Source organism: Podarcis vaucheri, assembly GCF_965113315.1.
Source record: "Podarcis vaucheri genome assembly, chromosome: 5".
In the NCBI taxonomy this organism is placed as follows: Eukaryota; Metazoa; Chordata; class Lepidosauria; order Squamata; family Lacertidae; genus Podarcis; species Podarcis vaucheri.
The window spans coordinates 101,760,760-101,777,957 of NC_138763.1; the positions used below are offsets into that span (position 1 = coordinate 101,760,760).

General features: G+C 40.7%; 1 protein-coding gene across 3 annotated transcripts in view; it reads left to right on the forward strand.

The window, feature by feature from the left end:
- Positions 1-17,198, forward strand: part of MPPED1 (metallophosphoesterase domain containing 1) — a 91,010-nt gene that overhangs the window by 19,216 nt on the left and 54,596 nt on the right. For all 3 annotated transcript variants that reach the window (XM_082223303.1, XM_082223304.1, XM_082223305.1), the window contains exons 3-4: positions 399-673; positions 6,210-6,391. In XM_082223303.1, coding sequence (XP_082079429.1) covers positions 522-673; positions 6,210-6,391 — 334 coding nt within the window. In that variant the 5' untranslated portion in view covers positions 399-521. The remainder of the gene's footprint in view (positions 1-398; positions 674-6,209; positions 6,392-17,198) is intronic.

Sequence of the window (17,198 nt, forward strand, 5' to 3'; positions counted from 1 at the left end):
TAGATTGCAGCAATAATATAAACCTTCACTAATACGCTTAGACTACGGGGGAATTAAAATTAAATAATTGTGTTTGCAAAACATTAAAACTGACATGCAATTTCTAAGCATTACTGCATTGTTCAGTAGATTTGTGATTCAAAGTCCTTACCATTGGAACATGTTGTGCCATGTGTCCTTTGATAAGTTTGTTTTCCTCCTTACTCACTCACTAAAACACACACACACACATCAAATCATCAAGTTGCTGAGTTGGAGAGATTTGTAATGAGATGTTCAAGTTGTTAGCATTTATCTTCCTCTCCTAAATCTCCTTCTGACATTAAATAAAGTGTATTTCAGGCAGATTAACTGTCAAACACTTATGCCAACTACATTTCCCCCCAATCTGCTTCTAGGTTTTCAGAAGGGAAACTTGTGCATGATGAGGTACGGAACGAACATGGATATTTTTAGCCAGTATAGGAAGATAGTGGAGATGACCCCCTGAAAAAGCATCACCATCCTCAAACAGAGCAAGCATGGCTTTTGCCCAGTCGCACATTATGACAGCTAGAAGGCATCAGCACAGTAGACTAATAATTGAAGTTGATGAGTACAGCTCAAACCCGACACAGGCATTCACGTTCTACAACATTAACCAGGGACGTTTCCAGCCCCCACATGTGCAAATGTAAGTATTCTAGTTCTGTTATTGCTATACACAGACTTCTGAATGGTTATTGCTATGTCAATGTGGTATTTGATGGGCCAGTCAAAAGCGGGAATCGAGGGAATAGTGTTTTGGGGGAACATGTATTTTTATTAACAGATGCAAGGGGGAACACTGTGTTGTTTTACCTTGATATTTAATAAAATGGCAATAGGCAATTGCAGGAGCTTAGTACTGTATTATACCCTTAATCAGTAACCACCCCACACCCTTATATGAACAGTTATTTTAATATGAAGCCTTTTAAAGAACAAAACAAGTCTCATTGTTTGGCTAGAGATTCAAGAGATCTGCACTGACAAAAGAATGGCAGCAAGTAATGAAATAGTGTGAGCACCCATATGACAAATCCTACTTTGATTCTGACAGTATGTGAAAGGCACAGGGTGCTTAAAGTGTAATTAGATTAATGTGTTTGTTTTGACTTTTTGTGTACCGTGAAAACATCTGTAAAGTTAATTGCTCTGAAGGGTGATTTACTTTTAATGTAACATGGAAGATCATAACTGCAAAATGAACAGTGCTAATAAACTTGAGAGCCAGAAGGAAAAGAAAAGAAAATATTTAGCATAACAGTCAAATGAAATATTGACATTATTGTAATATATTTTGGTAAAGTATAAAAACTAGTACAGTATCCTTTTTCTCTTTAGGTTAGTGAACTATAACTTGACCAGGATAGGAGTAGTAATAGACTTAATGACTTCAAAACTATAGGTCATGTTTTTCAAAAACCAAACATGCACTGTGCACATTTGACATGCAAACAGAATTATGTTGGCCCATTACCTAGGTCTTCTGCCCCTGCCCCCTCCCCTTTTGAAGATGGGGACAACATTTGCCTGCCTCAAGTCTGCAGGGACCTCACCTGTTCTCCAATAATTCTCAAACATCATAGACAAAGGCTCTGAGATTACATCCACAAGCTCCTTTAGTACCCTTGGATGCAGCTCATCAGTCCCTGGAGATTTGAATTCATTTAAAGTAGCTAGGTGTTTCCTTACTACCTCTTTTCCTATCTTGGACTGCAGCTCCCTCCTTACATCATTTATTCTCTTATCACTTTTGGGTGAAGACAGAGGCAAAGTAGGTGTTGAGTAGTTCCGTCTTCTCCCTGTTTAGGTTTTGTTGGGTTAGTTTTGGTTAATTGTTTAGTTGGGGTTGGTGTTTATTTTAATTTGGGTAAAACTGTAAATTGTTTATTATTGTTATTATTGCTGAATTATTGGTTTATCTATTTAATGTTTCATTTTTTTATTACGTTTTCATATATGCTGTAAGCTGCCCTGAGTGGCTGAGGAAACCCAGCCAGATGGACGGGAAATAAATAAATAAATGATAGCTTTTCTCTGTCTTCTCCACGCAGAGGACCTACCACTTACCTATTTTTCCTCATGCTTTAGACATAGGCAAATAAACCTTTTTTAAATTTATTTTTAACCTCTCTTGCAAGCCTGAGCTCATTCTGAGCTTTAGCTTGCCTGACATTGCCCCTGCAACTGTTGGCTACACATGTATACTCCTCCTTTGTTATTTCCCCTTTATTTCATTTCTTAACTCTCAGCTCATTGGTAAGCTTCTTATGCAGCCACACTGGTTCCTTGTTGGAATTGTTGCATTTGGGTCTTCATTATTTCTGCTTTTAGAGACTCCCATCCATCTTGGACTCCCTTCTCTTTGAGTATTCCTGACCATGGAATTTCATCCAGTAGCTTCTTAAGCTTTTTGGAATTGGCCTTTTTAAAGTCCAGAGTGCATGTCTCTTGCCTCTGTATCATGAAACCCTGGAAGACATGATCATTTTCTCCCAAGTTTCCAAATACTTCCACTTTGTTGATCAGTTCTTCATTCACAGATAGGTAGCCGTGTTGGTCTGCCATAGTCAAAATAAAAAAATTCCTTCCTGTAGCACCTTAAAGACCAACTAAGTTAGTTCTTGGTATGAGCTTTCGTGTGCATGCACACTTCTTCAGATACACTCAGTTCTTCATTGTTAGTGAGGACCAGGTTAGAGATAGATGAACCCCTTGAGGCTGCTTCTACCTTCTGGGAGATGAAATTGTTGGCGAGGCCGTGGAGGAATTTGTTGGCCCTTACATTCTTCGCAGAGTTTGAGTTCCAACAGATATTGGGGCAATTGAAGTATCCCATGACTACTGTATCTCTCCTTTTTGAATGTTTGGTAATCTGCTCTAGTAAAGCATCATCCAAATCTTCAGTCTGGCTTGGCGGTCTGTTGCAGACTCCCACAGTAAGGTTGCTGTTGTTTCTCTCTCCTGCCATTTTTACCCATATACCCTCAATCTGCTTTGCATAGTCCAGGTCATGGATTTCTTCACAAGTGTACACCAGCATTCAAAACAACTGCCTCTCAGCCTAACCCACCTCACAGGGTTGTTGTGGGGATTAAACGGGGAGGGGGGAGCAATGTTTTATTCTCACCATATCGTAGAGCTGGCAATTTCCCATTCAGAACAGTCAGGGAAGGATTAAGGATATTAAGTCAACTGATTTACAGTCATACCTCTTGTTGCGTTTGCTTCACATTGCGGCTTTTTGGGATGCAAATGCGGCAAACCTGTCACCGCACGCACAGAAGCATCCACGCTTTGCTCACACGCAGAAGCATTCTACGCACTTTGCACATGTGCAGAAGCGCTCTATCGTACTCTGCGCTTGCGCAGAAGCGCCGCTCTAGTTGCGGACTTTTTGGAGTGTGAACAGCACCCTGAAACGGATCGTGTCCGCAACTAGAGGTACCACTGTATTGCACTTAGGGCACTGCCAGCACCCCCACAATACACAAGTAATTATAGTGGGAAAGTAAGACAAAGGGGGGGACGCGGGTGGCGCTGTGGGTAAAAGCCTCAGCGCCTAGGGCTTGCCGATCGAAAGGTCGGCGGTTCGAATCCCCGCGGCGGGGTGCGCTCCCGCTGCTCGGTCCCAGCGCCTGCCAACCTAGCAGTTCGAAAGCACCCCCGGGTGCAAGTAGATAAATAGGTACCGCTTACCAGCGGGAAGGTAAACGGCGTTCCGTGTGCTGCGCTGGCTCGCCAGATGCAGCTTTGTCACGCTGGCCACGTGACCCGGAAGTGTCTCCGGACAGCGCTGGCCCCCGGCCTATAGATGTGAGATGGGCGCACAAACCCCAGAGTCTGTCAAGACTGGCCCGTTCGGGCAGGGGTACCTTTACCTTTACCTTTAAGACAAAGGGAGATTACTTTCAGCTACAGTTTCACCTCTGAAATTGCCTCAAAGATCTTCATAGAATATTTGGCCCATCTACCTTACCTGTTCTGCAAGGGTTTTTTTGAGTTGGTAATTTATTATTCATTTATTGTGTACAATAATAAATAATTTATGTGAAGTGCTTTATAAATACTAAGTTTAATCTGAAATGTCTTAATGGTAGCCTGAACTGGGACTGGAACATTGCAGGCAAATTACTGTGCACAGTGTCTCCTTTTGCTGAGCAAAAATACCCTAGAGAGTGGAGTCAAAAGACTGATGATTTCTTGGAAAATTTGGACTGAGAAAACCTGACACTACCAGTACCTAGTTCTGCCACACTTTGTATATCTGTATTGATATTTTTTTGCCACCCTATCTGGGTTCAAGCCTGGTTTTTCTTTATGTTCTGGCTGGCTTTTTCATGATCACATATTTTGTTGTTCCCTTTAAAATGCTGACTTCTGGAACTACTTTTTGGACTATGTTATGGATCATGAAAATATCTAGGAAATAGACTGCCCTAGACTGATTTATGAAAAGGGTATGTTTCATTATATCTAACTTATATGAAGTAGTTACCATCCAGTTGCACTGTGAAACTTGGGGGCTTAATACTGTATGCAAAGGTACACAATGCTAGATAGTTTAGCATTAAGTGTTTATATTGTATTGCAACATGTGCATATGAAACTTAACAAAAAATGGCTGGTGAAGCATTGCTATGGGGCAATTGAGAGAAAGAGGAAAGCATGCCTTTCCAGTAGCCATTGGGAGCTGGCAGTGGATAGTGCTGGTGGCTCTGTCAGAATTCTGCAGGTATGTGGCTGCTGACAGCTCGCTGTCATCTGGCACAGGTGCAGGTTGCTGACTTCAGCCAGGGCCAACAATAAGCTTCCAGGCTGTTGACTAAGCCCTACTCCCCACTGCTGTCTCCTGACAATTATCAGTAAGGATGTGATCTGCCCCTAGATTGTATTGCAGTGGCAGTGCAAGCAAGATTTCCAACAGCAAACTGCCTCATCAGCTGCTGGTAGACACAACTCCATTTATACCCTATTTTTATGTTTGTGTTTCAAATGATCTCTGTTACAACTGGGCAATATCTGCTTTCCAACATTGTAATATATCGCCAGCCACGGAGATGCACATCTTTTGCCTCTTCCTGGTGAGGCCAGGCCGGCAGCGCCACCCTGGGTGGAGCACATCAGCTGGCGCGCTGCATGCCATGGCACCATGGAGCCGCCGGTCTCTCCGGAACCGCCCCAATGATAGTCTCACTGTGCAAGCGGCGGCTACCAGGAGCCACCGTTCTACTCAGTGCAAGGAGGAACCAAGGGAGGGGACAGCCTGCCAGTGGTTGTATGGCCAGGGGGAAAAATGAAGTCACTGGCTAGCAGGCAGGCAAGCCCCATTCCCGAGGCTGGTGGCTGGGCTACGGAGGGAGGGTGTGGCCAAGCACCAGGGGGTCATCAAGTGGACTGTCTGAAGTGCGCAGTGCTGGCTGGGAATGGCACTGGGGATTCATGAAACGTTGCCTGATAGGAAATTCTAAAATCGCTCTCACAATTTTATCTTTAAACCGGCTTCAGGCAAAGTTTCTCTATATCGCCCAGACCTAACCTCTGTACCTGTGGCTAAACAGCTGTTTTTCTTGAGCTTTTTCAGACTGGTTTTCCTTGAAAGCTTACAGACATTTCAGTTATGTAGAATCTATGCTAATGTAAATATTACAGAATTGGTTATTTAGGCTGTAATCCTAACCATGTCTACTCAGAAGTAAGACCACTTAAATTAAATCAGGTTTACTGATAGGTGAGTGGGATTAGGATTGCAGCACAACACTCAAAATATCTGTAGATCTGCAATCCAGATCATGTAAACTGTTCTCTCTCCAAATTAATATCACTACAGATAAGCCTGTTATTGATTTAACTATTGTGAAAAGTTGAAAAAAATGTATTTGAAAAATATATTTAAAGGTTTTCTCTAAATGGTATGTTAACTGAACTTCAACAAGAAGAGGTATTTATTCATTTGCAGTAAGGAAAAAATAGCTATAAAGTAATAAACATTTATGATTTATTTTTACAACAATTTTGTCCAACAATTATGAAAACTCTGAAAAATGTACTGCTTGTCTGCTTGACTATTCTGAATTGCTGTGTCATATACATGGTGAGAGTGTATTGGATTTGCAAACTAGATGTGTGAAAAACACAGTCATGTGATTACATTTTGTAATAATTCCTCAATATTTTTTACATAGGGTGGATCCTGTTCCACATGATGCTCCTAAGCCTCCAGGATACACACGTTTTGTCTGTGTATCTGATACTCACTCCAGAACAGATCCTATCCAAATGCCATATGGTGATGTTTTAATACATGCTGGTGATTTTACTGAACTGGGACTGCCTAGTGAAGTTAAAAAATTCAATGAGTGGTTAGGTGAGTATAGCGTTACAAATAATTTCTAAAGCTAGTTTCATTTAACCAGTGAATAAAACCATACCTTTGCTTCTGAGAATTATGAATATTAATTTTGTCTTGGTGTTGAAGTAAGTGATCAGCACAATGACAAAATCAGATTACTGTGTGCTTCAGCTGTGAGAAGCAGCAGTTTGAAGTCACGAATTTTTGCTTCCTGAATTTTTAAACTTTGCTGCAACTCAACAGTTGAACCTTTGATGATTTGCATAGCAACTCTTGCAAACATGGCAAACATTTATTTACCCCAGAGGCTGATAATTTTTCTGTTTGTGGCTCAGCTGCACTGCAGTCCTGAAATCCAAACAAAGCAAAGCACGGGCATGTAGTTGCTGCCTTGGCTAGAGCTGCAGATGCCTTTTGTAGGAACTGTTGGCATTGTTCACTGAAATTCTCTTCCATTGGGCAAGCAAGCAAGCAGTAATCTACATGCACTCCTGTATTGTTTGGAGTAGGCGTTTAAAGTATAAGCTTTAGTTTTGCTTCACTGAGTGGCCGCCCCACTATTCCCATGAATCATGGATTTCCACTTTGACTGATATTTTCCTGAATTATCTCTCAAAAGAATAGGAAAAATGGCTGAAAACTGAGATTCATGCATAGCATTGAATATATTTAGACCCCGTTAAAATGAATGGTCCTAAAGTAAGCACGTAGGATGAAAAAGTTCTTTTTGGTATGAATGAACACAATAGACTTCATATGTCATGAACTGATTGAAGCAGTGGTATGAGTTAAGACTTATTTTAAGCAAAGCAAGAAAATGATGAGTGATGTATATTTTTAGCACTGTTGAGCCTCTTGTCATTAGAAGGCTAGCCTAACTGGTATAATGATGTGTGAATTTGTATATATGCGAATATATATCAGTGACCAGCTTTAATGATGGAAAGCTTTGCAGCAGATGGAATTAGAGAGGTGCAGCAGGTCGAACAATACAGAAAGCATTTTGAGTCTTAAATCCTTTCTGCATCCACATTAGATTATGATGGAATATTCAGATGGGTAGTTTGGATGTGATCAGAGATTATGCCCTGCTCCTTTAAACTGCTTTAGCAAGGCAACAATTTAGCCCCTGTTTCAGTGTTGAACAGTGATGATGTGTAGAATTTAAAGTCAGTTTTCTGTTTCATATCATGTTGTGTCCCTGTGCATTAGGCATATTAAACATCGAGGGCATTTTCGCACATGGGGCTGAATACAGTTCTTCCTTTAACAGCAAATTCGGTTGGTGAGTGCCAACAGGGAATGGATCTAAAATAGGGCCAATGAGAAACATATTGGCATGTCTGGAAAAGAGTGTGGGGAAAAATAGAGTAAGATATCATTGCTTGAAGAAGGAACTTCCAGGTACACAATGAATACCAAAGAATACCATTTACATTTGCTGTTCCCTGTTGTTGAGGAGTCACAACTACACTAAAATTCTGATTTACCCCCCATTGTTTTCTGTGGGCACCTTTGACTTTTGTCTAGGGGTGAATAAAGGTATAAAAGAATCAGAAGTTTGGCAACTTATGTGTCATTCAGTTTAGTGTGTGGTTGAGAGAAGTTGAGATACAAAATGTGAGGGTGTCAGTTGAGGAAGGGAAGAAACGGAGGTTTGGAGTAGTGTTCAAAATTAGCCAGGCACATTTTGCACCTGGCTTTTGACCACTTGCGACCAAGTGAAGATGCCTGGGTGCCAGGATGACCTCTCCACCATCTGGAGGTGCACGCCTCGGGATCTTTGGATCTGGACTGTTTTCAGACACTAATACCTCATCCTGTAGAATTCTAGCAGTTATATTTTATCTGCACAATAGGGAATAAATTTCTGGAACCAAAATGTTTTTTCTGTGCAGCCTGATAAGGAGCAGTCACCATTAAGAAAAAGAGGTAGGAGGTGGCCAATATATATTTGGACTGTCCCTGCCTGGATCAAGTGACTTTTCTTCTTGACGTTCTCAGAGCTCTTAACCTAGCTCAAGGTTGTCATTTGAAATAGCCAGATGTTTAATCAATCACAGTCAGTCCAGAGCCATCTTGCCCCCAAAGGGGAACTAGACATTCCGTTTTGGTGACTGTATCCTTGGTTTAAGGAGCCATTTGGCACCCAGCTTATACAACTGAGTTTCTAACACTGGTTGGTGGAGGGGAAGAATAATTTGCTTCGTGAGTACTCTGGAGTGAGGGGGTGGGTGTGCTATATGGGGATGTTTTAGGAGGAAGGAAAGTAAAAAGGACACCTTTGCTTTTCCCCATTCTCTAGCGGGAAATGCTGTTTCACCACTTATTGCCAGTGGAGGGAGTTTGTCCCACTCTCTGTCTGGGAGGGTGGCTAGGCCCCTCATCCCATCACCAGGGTGGGGTTGTGCAACCATTGAGAGCAGGCTTCCTCAACCTCGGCCCTCCAGATGTTTTGAGACTACAATTCCCATCATCCCTGACCACTGGTCCTGCTAGCTAGGGATCATGGGAGTTGTAGGTCAAAAACATCTGGACAGCTGAGTTTGAGGAAGCCTGATTGAGATCAAGGCTCTGGCCATTTCCTTGCTCCCTATCAAAATTTAGCCTACCGATGTTCAGTTTCCAGCCACAGATCCTTTGTTCTGTGGCCATTTAATCCAGCCCTGTGCAATACAGTTCTATGAGCTGACCAGGACAATTATGTTTTCTAGTATTCTTTTCCTGAAAGTTGTTTCAGCTAGCCATTCAAGCAGGAATGTTTACTTTTAAAAACACACACACACACACACACACACACACACACACACACTCCCCCATAGTACTTAGAGTCATTAGTCCCATCTCTTCTAGCAGAGATTTGACAGGCATCCTTGCTATGGACTTCCAGGTGTCTCTTGAAGATCCTTTTTAGGCTGACAGGTTTATGCAGCTGTTTAAATTTTCTTTACCAGCCAGTCATTGTCAGAGTTACTTTGTACTGGTCTTCTAGTGTTTTATGTTTTAGTTCAATCATTGTACACCACCTTGATATTATACATGCGATGGTGGTATATAATTTTTTAACATAAATAAATAATATAGTATGAAGGGACTGTGCAGAATAGGGCAATAAAACAGAGTGGCTCACAGATGAGGGAAGCAGAAAAATACTAGTTTGTTAAAGAAATAAAGGAGTCCTCTTTGGGAAAACTGAAGACTTCCCCTATGTAAGCCACCTTGAGTCCTTGTCAGGGAAAATGCGGGGGGAAAGAAGTGAGTAAGTAAGTAAGTAAGTAAGTAGACAAGAGGATAAGCAGAGCCACCCATGTAATCATCTAAACTCAGAGTTTAAGAGAGAAATTAGGATTAGGGGAGCATGTGTTATCCATAGCCCAACCCCATTTTTGTTCTCCTCCCCATTACCCCCCCCCCATTGCAGTCCTTTGGGGGTGATTAATTGGAATCAGATGGGAAATCATTTTCACTGATCCAAGTTAATGGGAGTACAGCCCCAACTGTTTAAAAGATCGTGGATGGTGAGTGAAATTAGTATCATAATGGCCATTTTCCAATCCAATTGTTATGAAGAAGCATCTCTAGCAGTATGTGCTACCCAAGGTGTGGCTTTAATTCTATTGCAGTATAAGAACTGTCAGCCAGAAGGACTCTATGGGAGGCCAGTCATCTACTCAGAGCTCTGAGCCAAGTTCAGATGTTTAGGAGATGAGTAATTATATAAAATTTAGGAAACATCTGAAGGCAGCCCTGTATAGGGAAGCTTTTTAAGGTTTAATGTTTTACTATGTTTTTATATTTGCTGGAAGCCACCCAGAGTGTCTGGGGCAACTCAGTCAGATGGATGCGGTACAAATACTACTACTACTACTACTACTACTAATAAATTCTTTATACCCCGCCCATCTGGCTGGGTTTCCCCAGCCATTCTGGGCGGCTTCCAACAGAATATTAAAATACAATAGTCTATTAAACTTTAAAAGCTTCCCTAAACAGGGCTGCCTTCAGATGTCTTCTAAAAGTCTGGTAGTTGTTTTTCTCTTTGACATCTAGTGGGAGGGCGTTCCACAGGGCGGGCGCCACTACTCAGAAGGCCCTCTGCCTGGTTCCTTGTAACTTGGCTTCTCGCAGTGAGGGAACCACCATAAGGCCCTCAGCACTGGACCTCAGTGTCCGGGCAGAACAATGGGGGTGGAGACGCTCCTTCAGATATACTGGACCAAGGCCGTTTAGGGCTTTAAAGGTCAGCACCAACACTTTGAATTGCGATTGGAAACGTACTGGGAGCCAATGTAGGTCTTTCAAGACCAGTGTTATGTGGTCTCGGCGGCTGCTCCCAGTCACCAGTCTAGCTGCCGCATTCTGGATTAGTTGTAGTTTCCGGGTCACCTTCAAAGGTAGCCCTACAAAGAGTGCATTGCAGTATTCCAAGCGAGAGATAACCAGAGCATGCACCACTCTGACGAGACAGTCCGCGGGCAGGTAGGGTCTCAGCCTGAGTACCAGATGGAGCTGGTAGACAGCTGCCCTGGACACAGATTTGACCTTCGCCACCATGGACAGCTGTGAGTCCAAATTGACTCCCATGCTGCGCACCTGGTCCTTCAGGGGCACAGTTACCCCATTCAGGACCAGGGAGTCCTCCACAGGGAAAGAGCACATCTAGCTGGCTACCTTTGAGGTCAGTCACCTTCTCTTCCCTCTTAGTCAGTGGTGAGGAAAGAAAGTTGAAGGAAGGTAGTGTATTGGCAGCAGGGGGAAATGGCAGAGGAAATGTTGTTTCTTCCTTTGCCCTGTTTCCACTTTCTTGTTGGCCCTCTCTTGAATGCATAATGATTCTGTTAGTGTGAAAGGTTACATTAGAACAGTTCCCCAGCTTTCTTGTTTAGTACCGTAGTCCTAAAGTTAGCTTTTTAGTTACTCATTTGATTTTCCTGTTCCTGGCAGAAACTCATAAAGAGTGCTTTCCCTTCAAATACTCTAAAAGTTGTATGTGGTACAATATATGAATTCTGCGGTTTTAGCTGGAATGCCATTTAAGACAACATGTTGATTTACTTCATACGGGTTCTATAGTAGAGAATTTTTCTCTCTTTTGCTGTTTCCTTATTGTTGGTAGGAGAGTGCATGCTCTTTTAGTGGGATACGGTTTTAAATATCAGACAAATAGTTCTTGGGGTTTTAATTAGTATACAATTTATTTACACTAAGCATATAAAAACTTACCCAGATTCCTTGAAAGAATTTCTTGTTTTCAATAAACCACCCCATGTGCCTCTTCCTCCCTCCTTCTCCTGCTCTCTTTATGTCTGTGATCTTGCTAATTTGTTTGAAGGAATAATTGACACCATATGGCAAGAGCTTTCACCCTTTCCCACATATTCTTGCTGCATCCCAGATTGCATTATTTAACCCTCCCCTTACAACTTTTTTTTATTACTTTCTTAGATTTGGTTCCTCTCATATTCAAATATATTCTGCCATTTTCTCTAGCCTCAGAAATCCTTTTCTCATCTTTTAATGCCTATCAAACTGTCCTTCTTTCATAGTTGTGTCCCTTTTCTTTGTGTTTGCTTATTACATTCTTCCAGAAGTTTCCAAGCATTCTTCCAAGTGTTGCCCAACTTTATTTATTTTATTTTATTCTTTTTATAAATGGCTTCCCATAAAATAGCTCAAAGTAATTTCACAGTAAAAACATCAGCTGTTAAAAACAATTCCATATATACAGAAAATTAAATACAATTCAAAATATTAAAAACAATTTCAAATCCAACACAGATGCAGACTGGGATGAATATCTACACTAAAACGGATTGTTTTAAAAGGAAGGCCCTAGGAACCAAAAGGCAACAGAGGTGGTACCTGCCTGTTAGTTAATGGGAGGGAGTTTCAAAGAGCAGGTGCCATTACCCTAAAGGCCTGATTCCTGTATTGACCTCTTGATAAGTTCATATAGATTGGGTATATAACGGGTGAGAAAGTCCTTTAGGTATCCTGGTCCCAAGCTGTGTATGACTTTGTACACCAGAAACAAAATATTGAACTTAGCTCAGTTGAACTGGCAAGTCCAATTCTTTCAGCACTTGTGTAGCATGGTGATACTAGTCTGCCCCAGTGAGCAATTCACCTGCTGAATTCTGCACTAGCTGCTGCTTCTCAACCAAACTGAAGGGCAAACCTACACAGAGCACATTGAGGTAATCTAGTTACCAGCAGCAGTCTGATAATCCAGGTCCAGAAATGGCCGTAGCTGCCTCACCAGCTGATGCTGGCCAAAGGCACTCCTAGCCACTGAGATCACCTGGGCCTCCAGGGACAGAGATGGATCCAGGAGGACCTGCGAACTATGAACAACTGAGCAATAACCCAGACTTGGGAACCACCCACCCTCACACCTCTGTCTTGTCAGCATTCAGAAGTAGTTTGTTCTTCCTCATCCAACCCACCACAGTCCAGGCAACAGGTACATGGCTTGCAAGCATGACCTCTCCTGCTTGACATCTTAGAGGTAGATAGCATCACTCTACTGATGACTCTTTGCTCCCAACCCCCTAATGGCTTCATATTGCTGACAAGGTGGCAGACCATGGCACCCCACAGCACAACTGCTAGGAGATTGAGCAACAATCATCTAATACTATTCTCTGAAACTGATATAAGATCTGAACTGTAAAACCTTGCCTCCAATAACCATCTCACCAAGATCAAAGACCATTGGGAGATCGAGTAAAGACAACAGCGTCACGCTCCTCCTTTCCTTCTCCCAATAAAGGCCATCCATCAGGTCAGCCAAAGCCAATTCAGTCCCATAATCAGGCCTGAACCCAGAATGTTGGGGCTTGAAATACGCAAGAGTCCCTGCAGCTGCCCCACCACAACTCTCTTAATCACCTGAAAGGGGGTATTTGCCACCAGGTGGTACTTGTCGCAAAGCAGTGTGCCCAGGCAGGCTTTCATGCCTTGTCTCCTGCCATCTACCGCATTTCAAAATCTAAGTATTGTTTGCTTTTATTTTTTTTTTTTTTTATATAATATTTTTTATTAGTTTTACAAAAGTTTTTATAACAGACAAACACAAAAAAGAAAACAAACAAACAAACAAATATAATTTCATAATGTCATTTCATAAACTTCTTTCCTCGGACTTCCCCATACCTCCCCTTTCTGCATCCTCATGTCCAAATTTTATAGCAACTTATAAATGTTTTTTCCAACTCTAATTCGTCATAGTCCTTTCTTATTCTAATCTTATATTACTGCAACCCTTTCTCTCTATAGAATCTCGACATTCTAAACTTCATCAAGTTTATAGTAGTCCTTAAGATAAATCTTGAATTTCTTCCAATCTTCTTCCGCAGTCTCCTTTCCCTGGTCTCGAATTCTGCTCGTCATTTCCGCCAATGTCATATAGTCAATCACTTTCATCTGCCATTCTTCCACGGTGGGTAGATCTTGTGTCTTCCAATACTTTGCGATCAGTATTCTTGCTGCTGTAGTTGCGTACATAAAGAAAGTTCTATCCTTTTTTTGCACCAATTGGCCGACAATGCCCAAGAGAAAGGCCTCTGGTTTCTTAAGAAAGGTATATTTAAATACCTTTTTCATTTCATTATATATCATCTCCCAGAAGACCTTAATCTTCGGGCATGTCCACCAAAGATGATAAAAAGTACCTTCAGTTTCCTTACATTTCCAGCATTTATTGTCAGGCAAATGGTAAATTTTTGCTAGCTTAACTGGGGTCATGTACCACCTGTATACCATTTTCATCACATTTTCCTTTAAGGCACTACATGCCGTAAATTTAATTCCGGTGTTCCACAACCTTTCCCAGTCAGCAGACATAATATTATGACCAATGTCCTGTGCCCACTTAATCATAGCTGATTTAACTATTTCATCTTGTGTGTTCCATTTCAACAGCAAGTTATACATTCTTGACAAATTCTTAGTATTGGGTTCTAGCAGTTCTGTCTCGAGTTTTGATTTTTCCACCTGGAAGCCAATTTTCCTGTCTTGTTTAAAAACCTCCGTTATTTGATAATAGTGGAGCCAATCTTGTACTTTGGGTTTTAGTTTCTCATGGCTCTTTAATTTCAGTTTCTCTCCATCCTGTTCTAAAATCTCACAATACTTTGGCCATCCGACCTCCATATTAACTTTCTTATGGGCCTTCGCCTCTAAGGGTGACAACCATCTAGGGGTTTTGTTTTCCAGCAGATCTTTATATCTCATCCAAACATTGAACAACGCTTTCCTTACAATGTGATTTTTAAAGGCACTATGCACTTTGATTTTGTCATACCATAAATATGCATGCCAACCGAATGCATTATTGAAACCTTCTAAGTCCAAGATATCTGTATTCTCGAGGAGCATCCACTCTTTCAGCCAGCAGAATGCTGCTGCCTCATAGTACAATTTTAAGTCCGGCAGGGCAAATCCCCCTCTTTCTCTTGCATCTGTTAATATTTTATATTTTATTCTGGGCTTTTTGCCCTGCCAGACAAATTTCGCAATATCTTTCTGCCACCTCTTGAAACAGTCCATCTTGTCAATAATCTGCAAAGTTTGAAACAAAAATAACATTCTAGGCAATACATTCATCTTAATTACTGCAATTCGGCCTAACATTGATAATCTCAAATTTGACCATATTTCTAAGTCTTTTTTAATTTCTAACCAACATTTTTCATAATTGTCCTTATATAAATTCAAATTTTTAGATGTTAAATTAACCCCTAGGTATTTCACCTTCTTAACCACCATCAAACCCGTCTCTTCTTGAAACTTATTCTTCTCCATATCTGTCAGGTTTTTCCCTAAGACTTTAGTTTTTTGTTTATTCAATTTAAATCCAGCTACCTGGCCAAATTGTTAAATTATCTCCAACACCTTTTTTGTGCTAGTGTATGGCTCTTGTAGGGTCAGAACTAAGTATTGTTTGCTTTTAAAGGCAATATGCACAACTTCTCAAAAGTATCTCTCTACCTATTCTCATTTTTTGACTAAATCCCCCTCTCAACTTTTTTGGATAGTGCCATTTCTTTAGGTACTCATTTCCATACCATAATCATAAAATGGCATTTATTTTAATAGTAATTAACTGTAGGTTAGCGATGTAGTTCAGAAACAGCACCAGTAAATGGCCTCCATATAAGGATTGTAGAGAAGATTTCTCATGTAGTACATCCCATAGTTACTCTCTTAAAAATCCTTTACATGTCTATAGTCAGAAGCAGTGATGTGGAGAGGTAAATTATCCAGTGCTTTATTTTGTTGTTGAAAAAAAATCTGTTGCAAAAGTCCATTAGTAACAACGAATGGGGCAGATTGCAAATGCAGTACTAAACAAGTATGGCAGTTTCAGTGTTTTTAGCTCTGCCTGAATTTGCCCAGGGATTTCCCCCCAGAAAATATCCCAATTGATTTTTTTCTAGAAAACCCACATCACTGGTCAGAAGCAAGTCCAATTTAGTTCAGTGGAGGTTATACCAAGTAAGGTAGTATACGTTAGTCAATTTTCTTAGAAAATGATTTGTCTGACCACTATAAATGTAATATTGGATATGGAAAGCTGTTATCCTCATCACATGTACTTGGAAGTAACTTATATTGAAATCAGTGACACCTTCTTTTAAGTAAATTGGTCTAGTTTCAAAATGGAGGTATATTTTTGAGCCAAGACAATTTTTCTCCCATGTGTGTACGTATACACCCACACCCACCGTTTTCCTTCCTATTAATATTGGTGTTGGGTTGTAGTATTTATTTGATATTTTAATGTTTAATTTAATTGCTAGCTTTTATTATTCAATGATGCTTAGATATAACAGTTTATAAGTTATTTAATAAGGTGTATTCCTTTTCAATGTTAATGTAAATTTCCCAGACATCAGCCGAGTGTTTAAACACAGAACTGTCAATGAGATGCTTAAAATGCAATCTAAGACAGTTACACTGTCTTTACCGTATCACTCACTTCAGTATTCTAAAAGGTTGAAATGAGAAAGTGAAAGCGTTAAGTGAGCATTTATATGGTTGCCAGTGCTCTTACAGAATACTAAAATCTGTTCAATAAAATATCTGCAGAAAAACAGAGCACAAACTGCTGTTAGGAGCTTGTGTATATGTCTCACTGAGGTTAGTTTATCATTTGTACTATTTATTTTCACACATAGCATAGGAAAGGCTACAAAAGCATAGCAATGTAAAATGATTAGGCTCGGTTCTAGAACTGATGCTCCTTGCAGCAATTAAAGCCAACAAAAGAAGGAACAAGTCTATGTGGAATCTAGAGCAGATCAGAAATGTAGTGCACACAGACCAAGAGTAAACACTGGTAAACCAGGCTGGTCTAAGGCAGGGGGAAAGCAGCTGCCCCGCTAAACAAGGAGCTTGCACCACCCCCCATTGCTGGACTTTGGCATTAACATATACTGTTACTTTTATTTCAGAGATCTAAACATGCGTTACACAGCTTGTGTGTGTGTGTGAGAGAGAGAGAGAGAGAGAGAGAGAGAAAGAAAGAAAGAAAGAAAGAGAGAGAATGAAGTGAAAGGAAAGAAAAAAATATTTGAAACAGTGATACAATACAAATTATAGGTATACAAGTAATGCAGTTATTGCAACTAATGTGAAATTACTTACATGACATGATAATTTTTAAAAATGCATTCCAAATAGAATTGTATTTATCTGTGCACAATCTGCATCTAAAAGTAAACCGTTCATATATTGCGATAGTTGTCATCTCTTCTATCCATTGCTAAAAGAATAGAAAATCCAAGCCATAGAAGAATTCCCAGCTTCCCTCTACTAT